At 49.4% G+C, this 13,730-nt stretch overlaps 2 protein-coding genes across 2 annotated transcripts in view; one reads left to right on the top strand and one right to left on the bottom strand.

Annotated features, from left to right (window-relative positions):
• Positions 1-5,857: 5,857 nt before the first annotated feature.
• DBI (diazepam binding inhibitor, acyl-CoA binding protein) lies at positions 5,858-10,919 on the bottom strand. The gene is made up of 4 exons (XM_065880300.1): positions 10,781-10,919; positions 9,639-9,756; positions 7,509-7,571; positions 5,858-6,147 (listed from the first exon to the last, which is right to left on the bottom strand). Exons 1-4 carry the CDS (start codon positions 10,787-10,789, stop codon positions 6,074-6,076), a joined length of 264 nt encoding a protein of 87 aa, XP_065736372.1. The 5' UTR covers positions 10,790-10,919; the 3' UTR covers positions 5,858-6,073.
• Positions 10,920-11,003: 84 nt separating this feature from the next.
• Positions 11,004-13,730, top strand: part of C7H2orf76 (chromosome 7 C2orf76 homolog) — an 87,009-nt gene continuing 84,282 nt past the window's right edge. The window contains exon 1 of the mRNA XM_065881047.1: positions 11,004-11,056. The gene's annotated coding sequence lies outside the window, so the exon portion shown is untranslated. The remainder of the gene's footprint in view (positions 11,057-13,730) is intronic.

Here is a 13,730-nt window from a genome sequence, read left to right on the forward strand (position 1 = left end):
TGTTGCCGGCAGCCCTTGGCATTCCTTGGCTCCTAGATATGTAACTCCAACCTGTGTCCCCGTATTCACGTTGTCCTCCTCTTTGTGCATGTCTTGGTCTCAAATTTCCCTTTCCTTCCTCTTATAAGAACAACAGTCATTGCACTAGGACCCAGCCTTAATCCAGGATGATCTTGTCTTGAGATCCTTGTTTCAATTACAATTGCAAAGACCCTCTTTCCAAATAAGGTCACATCCACAGGTATTGGGGTGTGTGTGTGTGTGTGTGTGTGTGTGTGGGGGGGGGGGGGTTAGGACTTGGATGTATCTCCTGGGGGAACACAATCTAACCCACTCTAACAGGGCATTTTGGGGCCCTACAAGTCACACACTTAGGCTACCCTGCACCAAGTGCAGAGTTCTGTGCTGTTTTTGATATCTCGCTGATTTCCCTGGAAAGCCTTTGTGGGGCTATCTTTACAGCTACATAAAAAGGAAAATATTTTCAGTCTAGACTTACACTAGTTCATTGATTACTTAGCAAGAATACTTATCAAAAAAATCACGGAATGGGACTTCCCTGATGGCGCAGTGGTTAAGAATCCGCCTGCCAATGCAGGGGACACGGGTTAGAGCCCTGGTCCGGGAAGATCCCACATGCCGCAGAGCAACTAAGCCCGTGCGCCACAACTACTGGGCCTGCGCTCTAGAGCTCGTGAGCCACAACTACTGAGCCCACGTGTTACAACTACTGAAGCCCGTGTGCCTAGAGCCTGTGCTCTGCAACAAGAGAAGCCGCCGCAATGAGAAGTCCGCACACTGCAACGAAGAGTAGACCCTGCTCGACGCAACTAGAGAAAGCCCGCGCGCAGCAACGAAGACCCAACGCAGCCAAAAATAAATAAATTAAATAAATTAAAAAAAATCACAAAATAAGAAAAAAGCTGTAGGTCGACTAATTCCTGGTCCTCCAAGGGTTGAGTTGTATTCAAGGCAGGTGGGTGTTGCGAAGCAAGGGGGATTCTCTGTTTGGAGGTGTACAGAGAGGGCAACCAAGGGCACTTCTGTTGCAGTTTCTGGTTTACAGCTCTTTCAGAACAAGGAGGGCATCTGAGTTATCCTTAGACCTAGGATCCTGATGGGGCTTTGCTCATTTTGGGGGTCTGTTCTTAGCTACCTCAAGCCCTTTCAAAAGAGAGGTTGTGTGCAATCACACAAATAAATAAATAAATAAGGGAAGAAACATTTTGACCGTCTCTTCCCTGGGAGCTGCTGAGGGCAGAGGTGCTGTCCTGCCCTGAGCCAGCGCAAAGCCACAGCCCCTTAAAGCCTGCCTCCGCTGGTTATTTCTCTGGGCTCATCCTCAACTCCGAATACCTGTAATTTATTTATTTATTTAATTTAACATCTTTATTCGAGTATAATTGCTTTACGATGGTGTGTTAGTTTCTGCTTTATAACAAAGTGAATCAGCTATACATACACACATGTTCCCATATTTCCTCCCTCTTGCATCTCCCTCCCTCCCACCCTCCCTATCCCACCCCTCTAGGTGGTCACAAAGCACCGAGCTGATCTCCCTGTGCTATGTGGCTGCTTCCCACCAGCTATCCACTTCACACTCTTAGTAGTGTATATCTGTCCATGCCACTCTCTCACTTCGTCCCAGCTTCCCCTTCCCCCTCCCCGTGTCCTCAAGTCCATTCTCCACGTCTGCGTCTTTATTCCCGTCTTGCCCCTAGGTTCTTCAGACCACCCTTTTTCCTTTTTGTAGATTCCATATATATGTGTTGGCATACGGTATTTGTTTTTCTCTTTCTTATTTCACTCTGTATGACAGGCTCTAGGTCCATCCACCTCACTACAAATAACTCAATTTCGTTTCCTTTTATGGCTGAGTAATATTCCATTGTATACATGTGCCACATCTTCTTTATCCATTCATCTGTTGATGGACACTTAGGTTGCTTCCATGTCCTGGCTATTGTAAATAGAGCTGCAATGAACACTGTGGTACATGACTCTTTTTGAATTACGGTTTTCTCAGGGTATATGCCCAGTAGTGGGATTGCTGGGTCATATGGTAGTTCTATTTTTAGTTTTTTAAGGAACCTCCATCCTGTTCTCCATAGTGGCTGTATCAATTTACATTCCCACCAAGAGTGCAAGAGGGTTCCCTTTTCTCCACACCCTCTCCAGCATTTATTGTTTGTAGACTGTTTCATGATGGCCATTCTGACCCGTGTGAGGTGATACCTCATTGTAGTTTTGATTTGCATTTCTCTAATGATTAGTGATGCTGAGCATCCTTTCACGTCCAATACCTGTAATGTAATTTTACACACCTTTATTCATCTGGCTGTTTAAACCGCCCCCTCACAACTTCCCAGCCTGATTCCTGTCAAGCCGGCCATCCCTGGGGCCTTCTTGTTCCCCACCTCTGGCTCTCCTTCCTGTCTACGTTGGACACATGACCTTCTGCTCAGCCCCATTTTATTGAAGAAACAGGCTTACAGAGGTGACGTAACTTGCCCTATGTCCATGTGACTAGGGCAATGGCTGAGCCAAGGTCCCCAGATGGCAATCCAGTGGCCTTTCCATGTCCCCCTAATGCCCGGTCCCTGATCCATAGCAGCAGTTCCCAGGCTTTTGGATCTTGGAACTACTTTGGAATAGGGAGGACATCCTAGGCCATGGCTGACCCCCAATTACTGAAGCGCTGCTAAGAGGGGAGCAGCAGTTTGTGTCCTCGGGCCAAGGCTTGTCCACACAGTTGGGGAGGGAAGTACTGAGGGTGAGGATAAGGGAAACCCTCCAGGCTGCTAGCAAGTTGCTGTTTGCCGGACATCATGCGAGACACTTTACCCATTTTATCGGCTCATTTTCCAGATGAAGGAAGTGTGGCTCTAAGAAGATAGCTGATTCAGCACCTGAGAGCCTGACGTGGGATTCACATGTACGTCTGTCACCAAAGTCAGACTGGAGGTAAGATGTCCCACCCAAGTGCGGGGTGTACCTGAGGAGGCGGTGAAGACTGGTGTCCTGCCTGCTCCCCACTGCCTATCACATTTTTTCCCCAGACCTGTGAGCCCTCCCTGGGCTGTACATAGACTCCTGCAGAGGCTACGAGAGCAGGCACAGCCCCCAAGGCTACTGGTGACATATTCTCAGAATGCCAGACCAACATTGCTTTCGGAGAAACCGGTACCACTACTTGATAGTGAGTGGGGAGGGCCTCTCCTAAACCTGGCAGAGCCTCGGAATCACCCGAGGTGCTTAAAAAGTACAGCTCGCCTGGACCCCACTGCAGCCTTGGAGAGGTGACCTGCTTTTCGAAGCCACTCTTCAGGAAGGAGCTGCCAGCGGGTGTGGGATTCCGCAGCGTCTTACGCTGGCCCAGCGATAGGGGTCACCACCGTCATCGGACAGACGAAGGAGGTGCAAAGGGAGGGGTAGCCAGCGGTCACGAGGCAACGTGATGGAAGGGGATGAGAAAGGCCTTCCCCGGCCAGGGGTCTCTGGGTTTGGATCTACTCATCACCTGAGTCTTCATTTCCTCCTTTGAATAATGGACACGGTAACCCCCATTACACAGCTAGGAGGTGTAGTCCCCACCTCAGGGCACCATGGATGACATTCAGAACTGAAGCAAAGAGACTGAGAGGGAGCCTGGCACTGCAGGTCCTCCGCAAAGGACGGCCACCCAACAGAGGCCAAGCCAGTGGTGGGCAGAGGGGCCTTGGGTTTGCCTTTTCACTCCAGTGTTTCTCTGCAATCGGCATCCGCTGGAGAAGGGATACGAGTCATCACAGTACAATCTTAGCGGAGTGTAACTAACTGCAGGGGGCCGGACTGTGCTATCTTTATCAGGGCTTCCTTAAGCTCAGGCCCACTCTTCTGGGATCCTGGCTGGCAGCGAGGCAGTGACATGGAGCCTGAGCACAGGCTGCCTTTCACAAGCTGGAAATAGGGCAGGATACTAGGCAGGTGCTTTTCTTATCCACACCCTCTCCAGTGTTACCAAAGGAGTGATAATTTGCTCTTGCGCTAGGTCCCTGACTCTGATAGATATTGCAAGGGATGTTGCCAGGGACAAAAATTGGTTTGAAGGAGGGTGAGAGAGAAACTCCTGATAAAGTGCTACACACCGGGGCACCTACTGTATGCCAGGAGCTTCTCACAACCCCGGGGTGGGTGCGCTAGGCCCGACCCTGGATCAGGTCTGTTTGGACAAGCACCATACCTTGGCCTCTATGTAAGACTGTTCGTCCTTTGGTTTACTCCTGAAACAGCCAATAACCGAGCAAAGATGATCCAAATATGGGTACAGGTGAGTGGCTATGACTCCTTATTGCCTCCCTTGGGGCTCACAGATGCCCATGAGTTGGGTGGTCTTGGCAGCCTGGGTGGAGTGAAGCCAGGTGGGAGAGGACGGTGGGCTCCCTGCCTCACATGTCCTCAGTCACATCCGTGCCCAGGAACTGGCGCTGCACAAGTGACACTGCTATTCAGGATGTCACCTCCCCCGGGCCGCGTGTCTGTGTTTTCGACCTTGACCTTACTCCTTTTTTGGGGTGACCTTACCATCTACATCTGAGCTGTGGGGCTTAGCTTTCCTTGGGCAGCCTGGGCTGGAACAGGACGATTAGCTACTCTCAATAATTACTGATACAGTCAGACTGACCGTCTGAATGCCTTTGACCATGTCGACTCCCCAGCAGCTCCCCATCACCTACGGCCAAATTCTGTACTTTTGGGGCTTCCCTGGTGGCGCAGTGGTTGAGAGTCTGCCTGCCGATGCAGGGGACACGGGTTCGTGCCCCGATCTGGGAGGATCCCACATGCTGCGGAGCGGCTGGGCCTGTGAGCCTGCCGTCCGCCAGCCCCACCAGATGCCTGTCCTCCCTGCTGCTCCTGTGTCTCCCATCACAATGCTGCTCAAGCCTGTGAGGCCACCTTGGATGGTGCAGGTATCCGGACCAGGGAGATCTGCACCTGAACGCTGGTTCTGAGTTTCTTTACCAGCTGAGTGGCCCTGGCCAAGTCACTGTAATGCTCAGGTCTCACTGTCAAGCAAGGCTGAACTATGTCTAAAACCAGGGTACAGGCTCAGGAGGGGAGAACTAAGCTTCCTGGCCTCAGAGAGCCTCTCCTGAATTCCTTTTGGCCTTAGCATCCTCACCTGCAAAATGGAAATACGAGTGCTTCCCCTGTAGGACTGTGGAAGTGACTGACGGGGAACATGGGGCAGGGAGGGTCTGACAGCTGTCTCCTTTTCTTCCTTTTTACTATGCAACCGCCTGCATCCTCCAAAGTCAAGCTCCAGCCTTTCTTCTCTGCAACCTTAACCCCTTGCCCTTCCTAGGTCCTGATGGCCCTTCTCCCTGCTAAGCCCTCGCTTTCCCCACTTGTTTTTTGCCTGCCCAGCTGCCTGTGGCCAAGCTTCCACACGGACTCTGGGAATGCTCCCTGCAGATGCACATTTCACCCTGACTGGGGCTTCCACCCTTGCTGGTTTGCTCTGCAACCATGGACTGGTTGGACCTCAGACACTCATCAACCCTGCCTTCGTCAGAGCTTGCGGCCAGCAATGTTCCTGACAGAGGGTTGGCAGTAGCTGCAAACTGACATCTCAGCCTGCCTGACCAGTGTGGCTGGAGTTGAGGGAAGGAGGTGGGAAAGGCCACTTCTATAATCCTTTTCCTCCACACGAGAGGGGAGCACATGCCAGGTCTCAACAGGTGGGAGTGCCTGCCCACCCTCCAAGAGGAGGGTGAGAAGGGTAAGCTCAAACACTTCCAGATGAAATTGTTAGAAAAAGTGAGGAAGAGAGATCGCAACAGAGTACATTATTTCAAGAACCCAGGTTATCAAAGACTTAAAGTAACAAACATACTTTTAATCGATCTATTGATAAAAACTACTCAGCAAGGATCAGTAACCATTTCAGCCCCTACTCTGTTAGTGTCATATCCTGGGCTATTTTGAGCAACTGGGTTAACTAGTCATTTACTAACTTCATCCACAGTATTAGAAAAACAAGGTATTAGATCAGTTTAGGTGAAATGTGTGGCTGGCAGCCAAACCCAGTCCCTTATATTCCATATTTTTTCTTTAGTTCTTCTACTTTGTCGACATAAGCTTTCATGGCATCTTCCCTGGAAGTCCCTGTAAGGCATCAACAAGAGTGTTTGTCACAGAGGCAGCATGGTAGAAAGTTAGCAGACTTTAGAGCCCTGGTTTAATGCTCTGAGGCTCAATTTCTCACCTGTGAAGTGGGTGGTGGTTCTACTACCTACACCTCACAGACCTGGCCAGGATTTGACTTGAAGTCCTCAAGGAGCCTGGTCCACAGGCAATGCTCCATAAAACACTGAGCCCATAATGTGTGTGCAGCTGTCCAGGGCCTGTCACTGGCCTGCTGGCCATGTGAGTCCCCCTACTGTCATGTCAAGCCTAACATGGGGAGCTGCAGTGACTACTGGTCCTGCTGACTTTCACAGTTGGCTTTGACCTATCACCTATTTCTCTGTCGGGCTCTTATCTCCCAGAGCTGTTAAGCTGCCAGGGAAAAAACAAAGCCAGGCACCCTCTACTCCCCAGAGAGAAGCTATGAGAAAAGTTCTGAGAACTCTGAGCACAGCAGCTGGCTCTCGGAGGGGAATATAGGGGACACTGGAGATACCCCTCAGAGACAGTGATGCCCAGAGTCCTGGATTCTACGGTGAAGGAGAGATACTCACTGAGAATCAGAGCGTGTTCTGGAGCAAGGGCAAGTACATGGGGCCTGGGAATGGTATGGAAATGCCCAATAAGGATGGACAGTCAGACGGGCATTCCTCTTCCAGTTACTTGCAAATCCTAGGAGTATATTTTTTGTATTCTGGCCCCTTTTGAATTCAAGTGTTTCTCATTTGCAGGAAGACAGAGGGCTTATTCAGAAACAAGCTAGCTAGGGCACAAAAGCTGGCAGGCACTTTAGTGCCAACTTTTGGGTCTTACGGCTGCAGGTGGCACGTGATTAAGTCAGAGCTGCCTGGTGTCGCTTAGCGCATAATAGCTCCATTCACCAAGGCTACGATGTGCCAGCAGCTTGCCACGCATTAGTTCATTCCTTTTTTTAAGGTGCCTTTCTGGCTGGAAGGGAACCGGGGAGGGCTGCTTGGGCTAGCGGGTCACCGCCTGGCCTTGTGGGGGAGAGGGAGGTTTGGACAGGAAACCACCCCTTATTCTAAATACATATAAAGGCCAAGCCAACTCTTATCACCTCCCAGTCTGTTAGTGGCCTGGTCCCCAGCCCCTCCTCTCTCCAGATGATACCATGACTCAGAGATGGTGTTTTTGGAAAAGGCATAAATGGTATTAGAAGAATAAGTAGGCCGCCCAGTTTTTTTTTCCATTCTGGCCCCGGTCAAACTGGTTCCCCAGCCTCATCCACTGTGTTCTCTCTCCTCACCCCTTATACTCCTTAATGAAGAGTATTTCATTACTGGGCTTCCCAAATGAGGGAAACATATTAGAACAATTACCTTTCAGCTCATTCCAGGCATCCCACTTGGCCTTGCCTTTGAGGTCCAACATTCCAGGCCGTTCTTAAACAAGAGAGGGAAAGACATGAGACCTGCTGCAAGTTCTAATAAGGAACTTTATCAATCTTCTTGCCATGAAAGCTATATTTTATTACACTATTCCTTCTAGGCTCTGCTACGGAGTTAAATGGGTCTAGTACGGTGGGTTCTGCCTTCAGAAACCCACATGTACAGAAATCCAAATTTAAAATCTAGAGAAAGTAGGAGGGAAACTGTTCTCATTACTAGAGAGTCCTTGTCTTATAAATTAAATAACTCCAAAATTTCTTTTAAAAACCGTACTTTAATTTTTTTTCTTTTTTTTTTTAAACAAGTACTACAGTCCATTCATCTGGTTTAAAATTCAAACACCACAAGGGGAATACTATAAAGTTTCCTCCCACTTTTCCCACCCAATTTCTCTCCCACATTATTATCAGTTTTCTGGGTGTCCTTTTCTGTGAACTGTCTGTTCATATCCTTGCCCCATTCTGCTACCAAACTGTTAGCCTATTTCTTGTTGTTTTGTGGGAATTCTGTTCGTGAGGGCAAGATTCCTTTAAGTTATACCATGGTTTTACCCATATAGACCTGTTATCAGTTGCACTTGGAAAACACACTTACTACTTCCCTGCTGACCTTGTTCACTGCCACACTGAGAAGAAAGCCAAGGGGAGCAATCGCAGTGCCCATAGCCTGGACCACCGTGTCTGAGAAACATCAAGTCTCCCCCCAAGTGCCTGCCAGGAAGCATTCCCAGGGATACCTGAGCGAAACTGCACCTGCAGGATCATCAGCAGGATCCTAGAACTGCACATCCTAACAGCCCTTTCGTGATGACGGAAAGGCTGTACATTTGCATTGTCCAACTCAGGGGCCACCTGCCACTTATGGCAGCTGAGCACCTGGAATGCGGCTTGTGTGACTGGGGACTGGACTGTTGATTTTATTTAAGTATTTGCCATTTAAATTTAGATAGCTGCATGTGGCTAGTGGCTACCGTATTGGACAGTGCAGCCCTAGAGTGAGCTAATCAGGAAGTGATGAGATTCCCAAGCCAGTCTACCTATACTTATGTGAAAGCAGGGCAGAGGCCAGTCTCTGTGAAAATTGCGTTGGTCAGAAAAGCTTCTCAGCCATTCTGGTCACCCCCATTTCATCTCTCCTGCCTCCCTAGGAAGATGCAGAGTTTATAAACCCAGGGTGAAACTCACCTTCACCACAAGACCTTTCGGAACTAAGCCCACCCTGTAATCTTTGATTTGGCACCGCCCAGGATCCTTAGCAGCCAGCCCACCAGCTCCACCTTCTACCCCAACTGCAGTGGAATTGGGGGCTACACTTGCCCTCCTGAACAGGGGCGGGGTGACCTCCTTCTACGCTACTATGGCCACCACCTCTGAATCCTTTCATAGACTGCATCGTGCTGTTGCCATATACTCCTGAGTTTCAGGAACTTATGGGCAGAATGAAAACTGTCCAAGGCAGAAAAGACAGGATTACAGAATATGGTTGTCCAAACCAAGGCCTCAAAATCCGTACCAAGATTTTTTGACAGGGGCCAAATGGTCATCTGGAACTGCTATCAGCAAAAACGCTTCTGACCTGCCGCAGGAAGCCAGCTGCTTCTCTGCTCCTGCCATCAGGCTTGGCCTAGCTGCCAAGTGCTCTGACTGATCCTGCCCATCTGGGGTGGAAGCAGTATGGTTCAACAGAACTACTACTGATCTGAGAGCTTGGAGCAAATTTCTCCCAAGCTGGGATCTTTGCTTCCTCCCAAATAGATAGAAAATGCTGGAATGAATAAAGTTCTTCCCAAACTAGGATTTGAATACTGCTATATGAGCCACCAAGAAACCAAGAACAGTGCAGGGTCTGTGAACCCCATCCAGGAACATGATCTCTGGGGAACCTCTCCCAGCTTAAACCTCAGGAATCCCATGAACTGCCTTAAGAGTAGGGCAGTAGGGCTGTGGGTGGTTTTGAGAGTGAGGTTCCCACCCAGGGATTAAGAGTTCCAGCACCAACCAAGGCTGCTGAGCCTGCTTTGATGAGTCTCGGCCCTCACTCATTTGATGAACCTCAGCATACCTGTATTTATGTCACCCATAGTTGCTTGTTTGTAGCGGCTGTAGATGAACAGCATCTCATCGTCTGCTGGCTTGGTCTTGAGGTGCTTAACTTCCTCAGCAGCTTTCTCAAACTCAGCCTACAGTCGAGGGAGAGAAGAGGCCTGAATAGAGCACAGTAGTGGGGATGGGGGGGCTGGAAAGGCAGCACTCCTCTTGCAGTGCAGGTGAGGAAAAGCAGTCTTTCCTCAACTCAACAGCACGGCTAGAAAGATTCAGCAAAACCAGGAGGGAAGCACATCGGTTCACTCATTTGATGAACTATGCATTGGGCTCTCTCACTATACTAGGTATCAGGTACTGGAAACAGAGGTGAAGGAGACAGCCTAGGACTGCCTGCAGTGGGCATACACTTCACAGAAAAGGCAGCATGGCCAACTCCCTGGCCAGAACAGGGTCCCAGGACAGCCCTGACTTGCGGATAGGGCTGGCACTGCGTGACTGAAATAGCTGAGAAAGGAACAGGGCATGAGCGCAGCGGTGTCAGCGACCAGAGCCCGCTGGCCCCCTCCCCCTGAGAGAGGGCATCCAGCGCCGACCTCTGACCCAGTGCCTGACTGGAGGGAGGGTAGAGGAGCCAAAGGTCGCCCCACACTGCTAGGTCCCAGAAAAGCGTCTACAGTCGAAGGAGGGAAAGACCTCTAGGTCACCCCTTCTCACGCCGGACACTCAGCCCCTACTTTCCCTGACCTCCAAGCTCTCAACCACAGCCTCCTTGCTTCTCCACTCTGTATGGCGCCCCTACTCCTGCCGTGTCCTTCCGAATGGGGCACACGGTCCCCTTACTCTTTTGATCCATGTAACCCACTACATCCTATCTGTCTTCCTAGGACCCTCGCCTCCAACCCCAGTTCCTGCTTCACTGCGAAGTCCTTCCCATGGGCAGCTTGCCAGCAGTTGCAGGCTAAGTAGCGGTGTTGTGAGTCCAAACACGGAAAGTTCCGCTTACAGGGCTCTCTGTCCAAAGAGTGCGCTGGGCATGGGTCCAGGAAGAACAGCAGAGCCGGAAGTTAAAGACCTTGCAGGGTTGTGTCTGCGGGATGATCCCCGCGCCAGCCTCCCCCCCCGTGGCACCTTCGCAGCTAGGCTGGGCACGAGTTATACCTGAGACATGCCGGCGGCGTTGCAACGATTCCAGGAAGCCCGCGAAGACGGCAAGGAGCAGTAAGCAGCCGCACAAGAGTCAACCGCCAGCGCCTTTAGAGGCGCAGCCGCAGGCCTCCCCAACAGCGCTCAGGAGAGCAAGAGGCAGCCAATCAGGAGCCAGCCGTACGCTGGGGGCGTGCCCAGCCTCGGCTCAACGGCCTGCCTCTCCGCAACGCAGGAAGGTTTGCTCGCGCATGCGCACCAGGGAGGAGCCGCAGGGGACGCCGGGAGCAGGTGGGGACTGCGGAAGTAGGGCGCTTTCCATTGTGAGGGCGGTCAGGCCGTGGTGAGGATTCGGTCGCGGGCCACTGAAGGGGGCGACCTGCGAGGCAGAGGAGGCGGGGTGGAAGCTGAAGGCCGGAGGTTTTAAAATTTGTTTTATTAAATCTTGTGTCCGGCCGGAAGTTGCACCGTTGGACAAGTAACCTCTCGGGCTTGGGGAGGGCGAGGGTCCCCACCCCTCTCAGGGGACCAGAAGAGGCCCTCTGGGGATGGTCCCTGGAGAATCTCGCGAGGGTGGGAAGCTGGACTGTGTTCCCGAAGGGCAAAGCCGAGACCTTTTCCTTTGAATTTTTGGCACGTTCTGTGGCTTGCTGGTGGCCGTAGTTTGCAGTCCTGTTTTGTTTGTGTGCAGTAATCCATCTGGTGCGTCAAAGTCAGGGACAGTGTCTTATTTGTCTGGGCTTAACAAACTTGACCCGGACTAGGTGCTCAGCAGATATCTGTTAAGTAAATGATTCCTTCATTCATGAATGCGTACTGAATGGTCGGGTATCTTGCGCAGTTCTAGACCTTGGGTATACAGCAGTGAATAAAACAGATAAATCCCTGCATTCCTGGAACTTACATTGGGGATAGTAGTGAATAACATCAGTTAAACAGAGAGTTTGCTAGGGGAATAGGGAGTTGGAAGTTTGCAGTTTTACATGGGGGGGGAGGGGGGAGGGTTAAGGGAAGGTAACATCTGAGAAAGCCCCTCAAGGAGAGGAGGGAGCATTCCAGGCAGAAAGTTAGTGTAAATGTGTGAGCAGGGAGTGAGGGAAAGATAGGAGATGAGGCTGGAGAGTTAAGGAGGTGGCAGGCTGGCTACATGATGCAGAACTTTTACTTTTATTCTGAGTGAAATGGGAAGTTAGAGGCTTCTGAGCAGAGAATGAGGAGACTGAGGGGGGCAGCTTTGCAAGGTTGTTACAGAGGCCGATGTTCTCCATGGGAGAACGGAACAGCACAGGTGGATGGGAGAGTTTGAGGGTGATGCCTAAGAGACCCAAAGGGGGAATTTTGTGGCAGCGGTTACAAAGGAGCTGGGTGCAAGGAGGGAATTGATGGAAAATAATTCTCTGGAGATCTTTTAAAAAAGAGAGACCATTCCTCTCCAATTCCTAATTTGTAACGAGATGAGTGGAGTACAAATCCACGCCCCCAGCCCCCCTCTCCCCCGTGCCGTTAATTTATAGCTGAGGTGTTTAGACTAAAGAAAGTCTAGGTAGAAGCTTTCAGATATAAGTTCCTAACTTAATAGAGGTCAGGCTTTGTGAAAAGGGAAGAAGTGGAGATGCAATAGCAGGGAACACATCTAGTCTTCAAGTCTATGAATAATCTTGTTTTGAGAAAGCAAAGCCAAACTAACAAAAATTTTGGAATTAACTTTGGGGAAATTACATTTGAATTGTAAGAGATGTGAGTGTCTTCCAAAATGACAGTTCAGAACTGTCTTCACTCCTAGGCTCAGATGGAGCTTGGATTCACTTTTGCTCCATCATCTGGTGCTTACAGCCTTCTTGATGGAAATTCAGATCATTCCCTGTGTGGGTCAGATTTGCAGTCAAATATATCTTCCAGTCAGTAGGTTTTAACACGAGGTTATTGTGTTCGGCACATCTGAAAAGGTTAGGTACCTCTGATAATGTAATTTTGTTTATATTCCTCCAAGGTTGGCTGGTGTGATTGAGTTTTGAATGGAGCTAAACATTGCAGAGAGCACGGCTAGTGTTTTAAATTAACTTGGCAGTATCCAGTTTAAATGGGGTTGATTTGTTGGTTCCTTTTTTGGGAAGATACTCCACTTTCCTTAAAAACCAACCTTGCACATGGTGGTTTTGTGCCCAGGTTAGTCTACAAAAGTTGCTTAAAGCAACTAAAGTATGGAACTAGTAGGGATTGTGGATCCCAGGGAGCAGGGTGCTATGTGATCTTGACAAGGAGGAGAAGAGTGTTTTTCCTTGTTAGAGGGCCCACCCTAGGCCAAGTTTTGAAATAGCTGAAGGCATGCTTTTTGTCTTACTGCTTCCTTCCCTCGCTTCTCAGTGACCTATTTTTTGTAACCTCCATCTGTGGAAATACTGCCTTATGCCCTGCATTACCATCTCTAGTCTAGGGATTTGAAATGCCATTCAGCTTTTAGCATAGAGGGTAACAAGTCAGCAGCTGGGATTTAATTTTTAAAAGTAAATTTTAGAGTGTATTTGGGGTTAATAAATTGTATGAATTTTTAAATTCTATGTTTTGACAGTACTGGAAAGGAAATTGCTCTTCATATCCTGTGAAAAGACAAGTTCCTTGGCTCTGTTTATATCCTTTTAGCAACAATCACAGTTTGTAATTATTTAATTATTTTTTGTAATTATTTTCTTTACATTTATATTTATTTTAGTTTACTCTTCTACTGTCTGAGCCCCCTTGCCTACGTAAGCCAGGGATCACTGTGTATAAATCAACGCTCCGTCTCCAAGTGCCTGGCACTTGTTAGGCACTTAAATTTTGGGTGAATGAACAGAGTGCTTTTTTCTCTATGAAACATATTCCTTCTGATTAGCCATGAACTTAGAAACTAAGTTTATTAGAACTGAATGTGAAACTGTGGGTTAAAGTAGATGAACTCTTGTGCAAGGACCGTGTAGTCTCTTTG

Source organism: Phocoena phocoena, chromosome 7, assembly GCF_963924675.1.
Source record: "Phocoena phocoena chromosome 7, mPhoPho1.1, whole genome shotgun sequence".
Classification (NCBI taxonomy): Eukaryota; Metazoa; Chordata; class Mammalia; order Artiodactyla; family Phocoenidae; genus Phocoena; species Phocoena phocoena.

Bases quoted from the DNA above. Each gene is read 5' to 3' on its own strand.
- DBI (XM_065880300.1), bottom strand. The intron at 7,572-9,638 runs GTATGCTGAGGT...CTCTTGTTTAAG, and splicing joins TATGGGTGACATAAATACAG to AACGGCCTGGAATGTTGGAC. The intron at 6,148-7,508 runs GTAATTGTTCTA...GATGCCTTACAG, and splicing joins TGCCTGGAATGAGCTGAAAG to GGACTTCCAGGGAAGATGCC.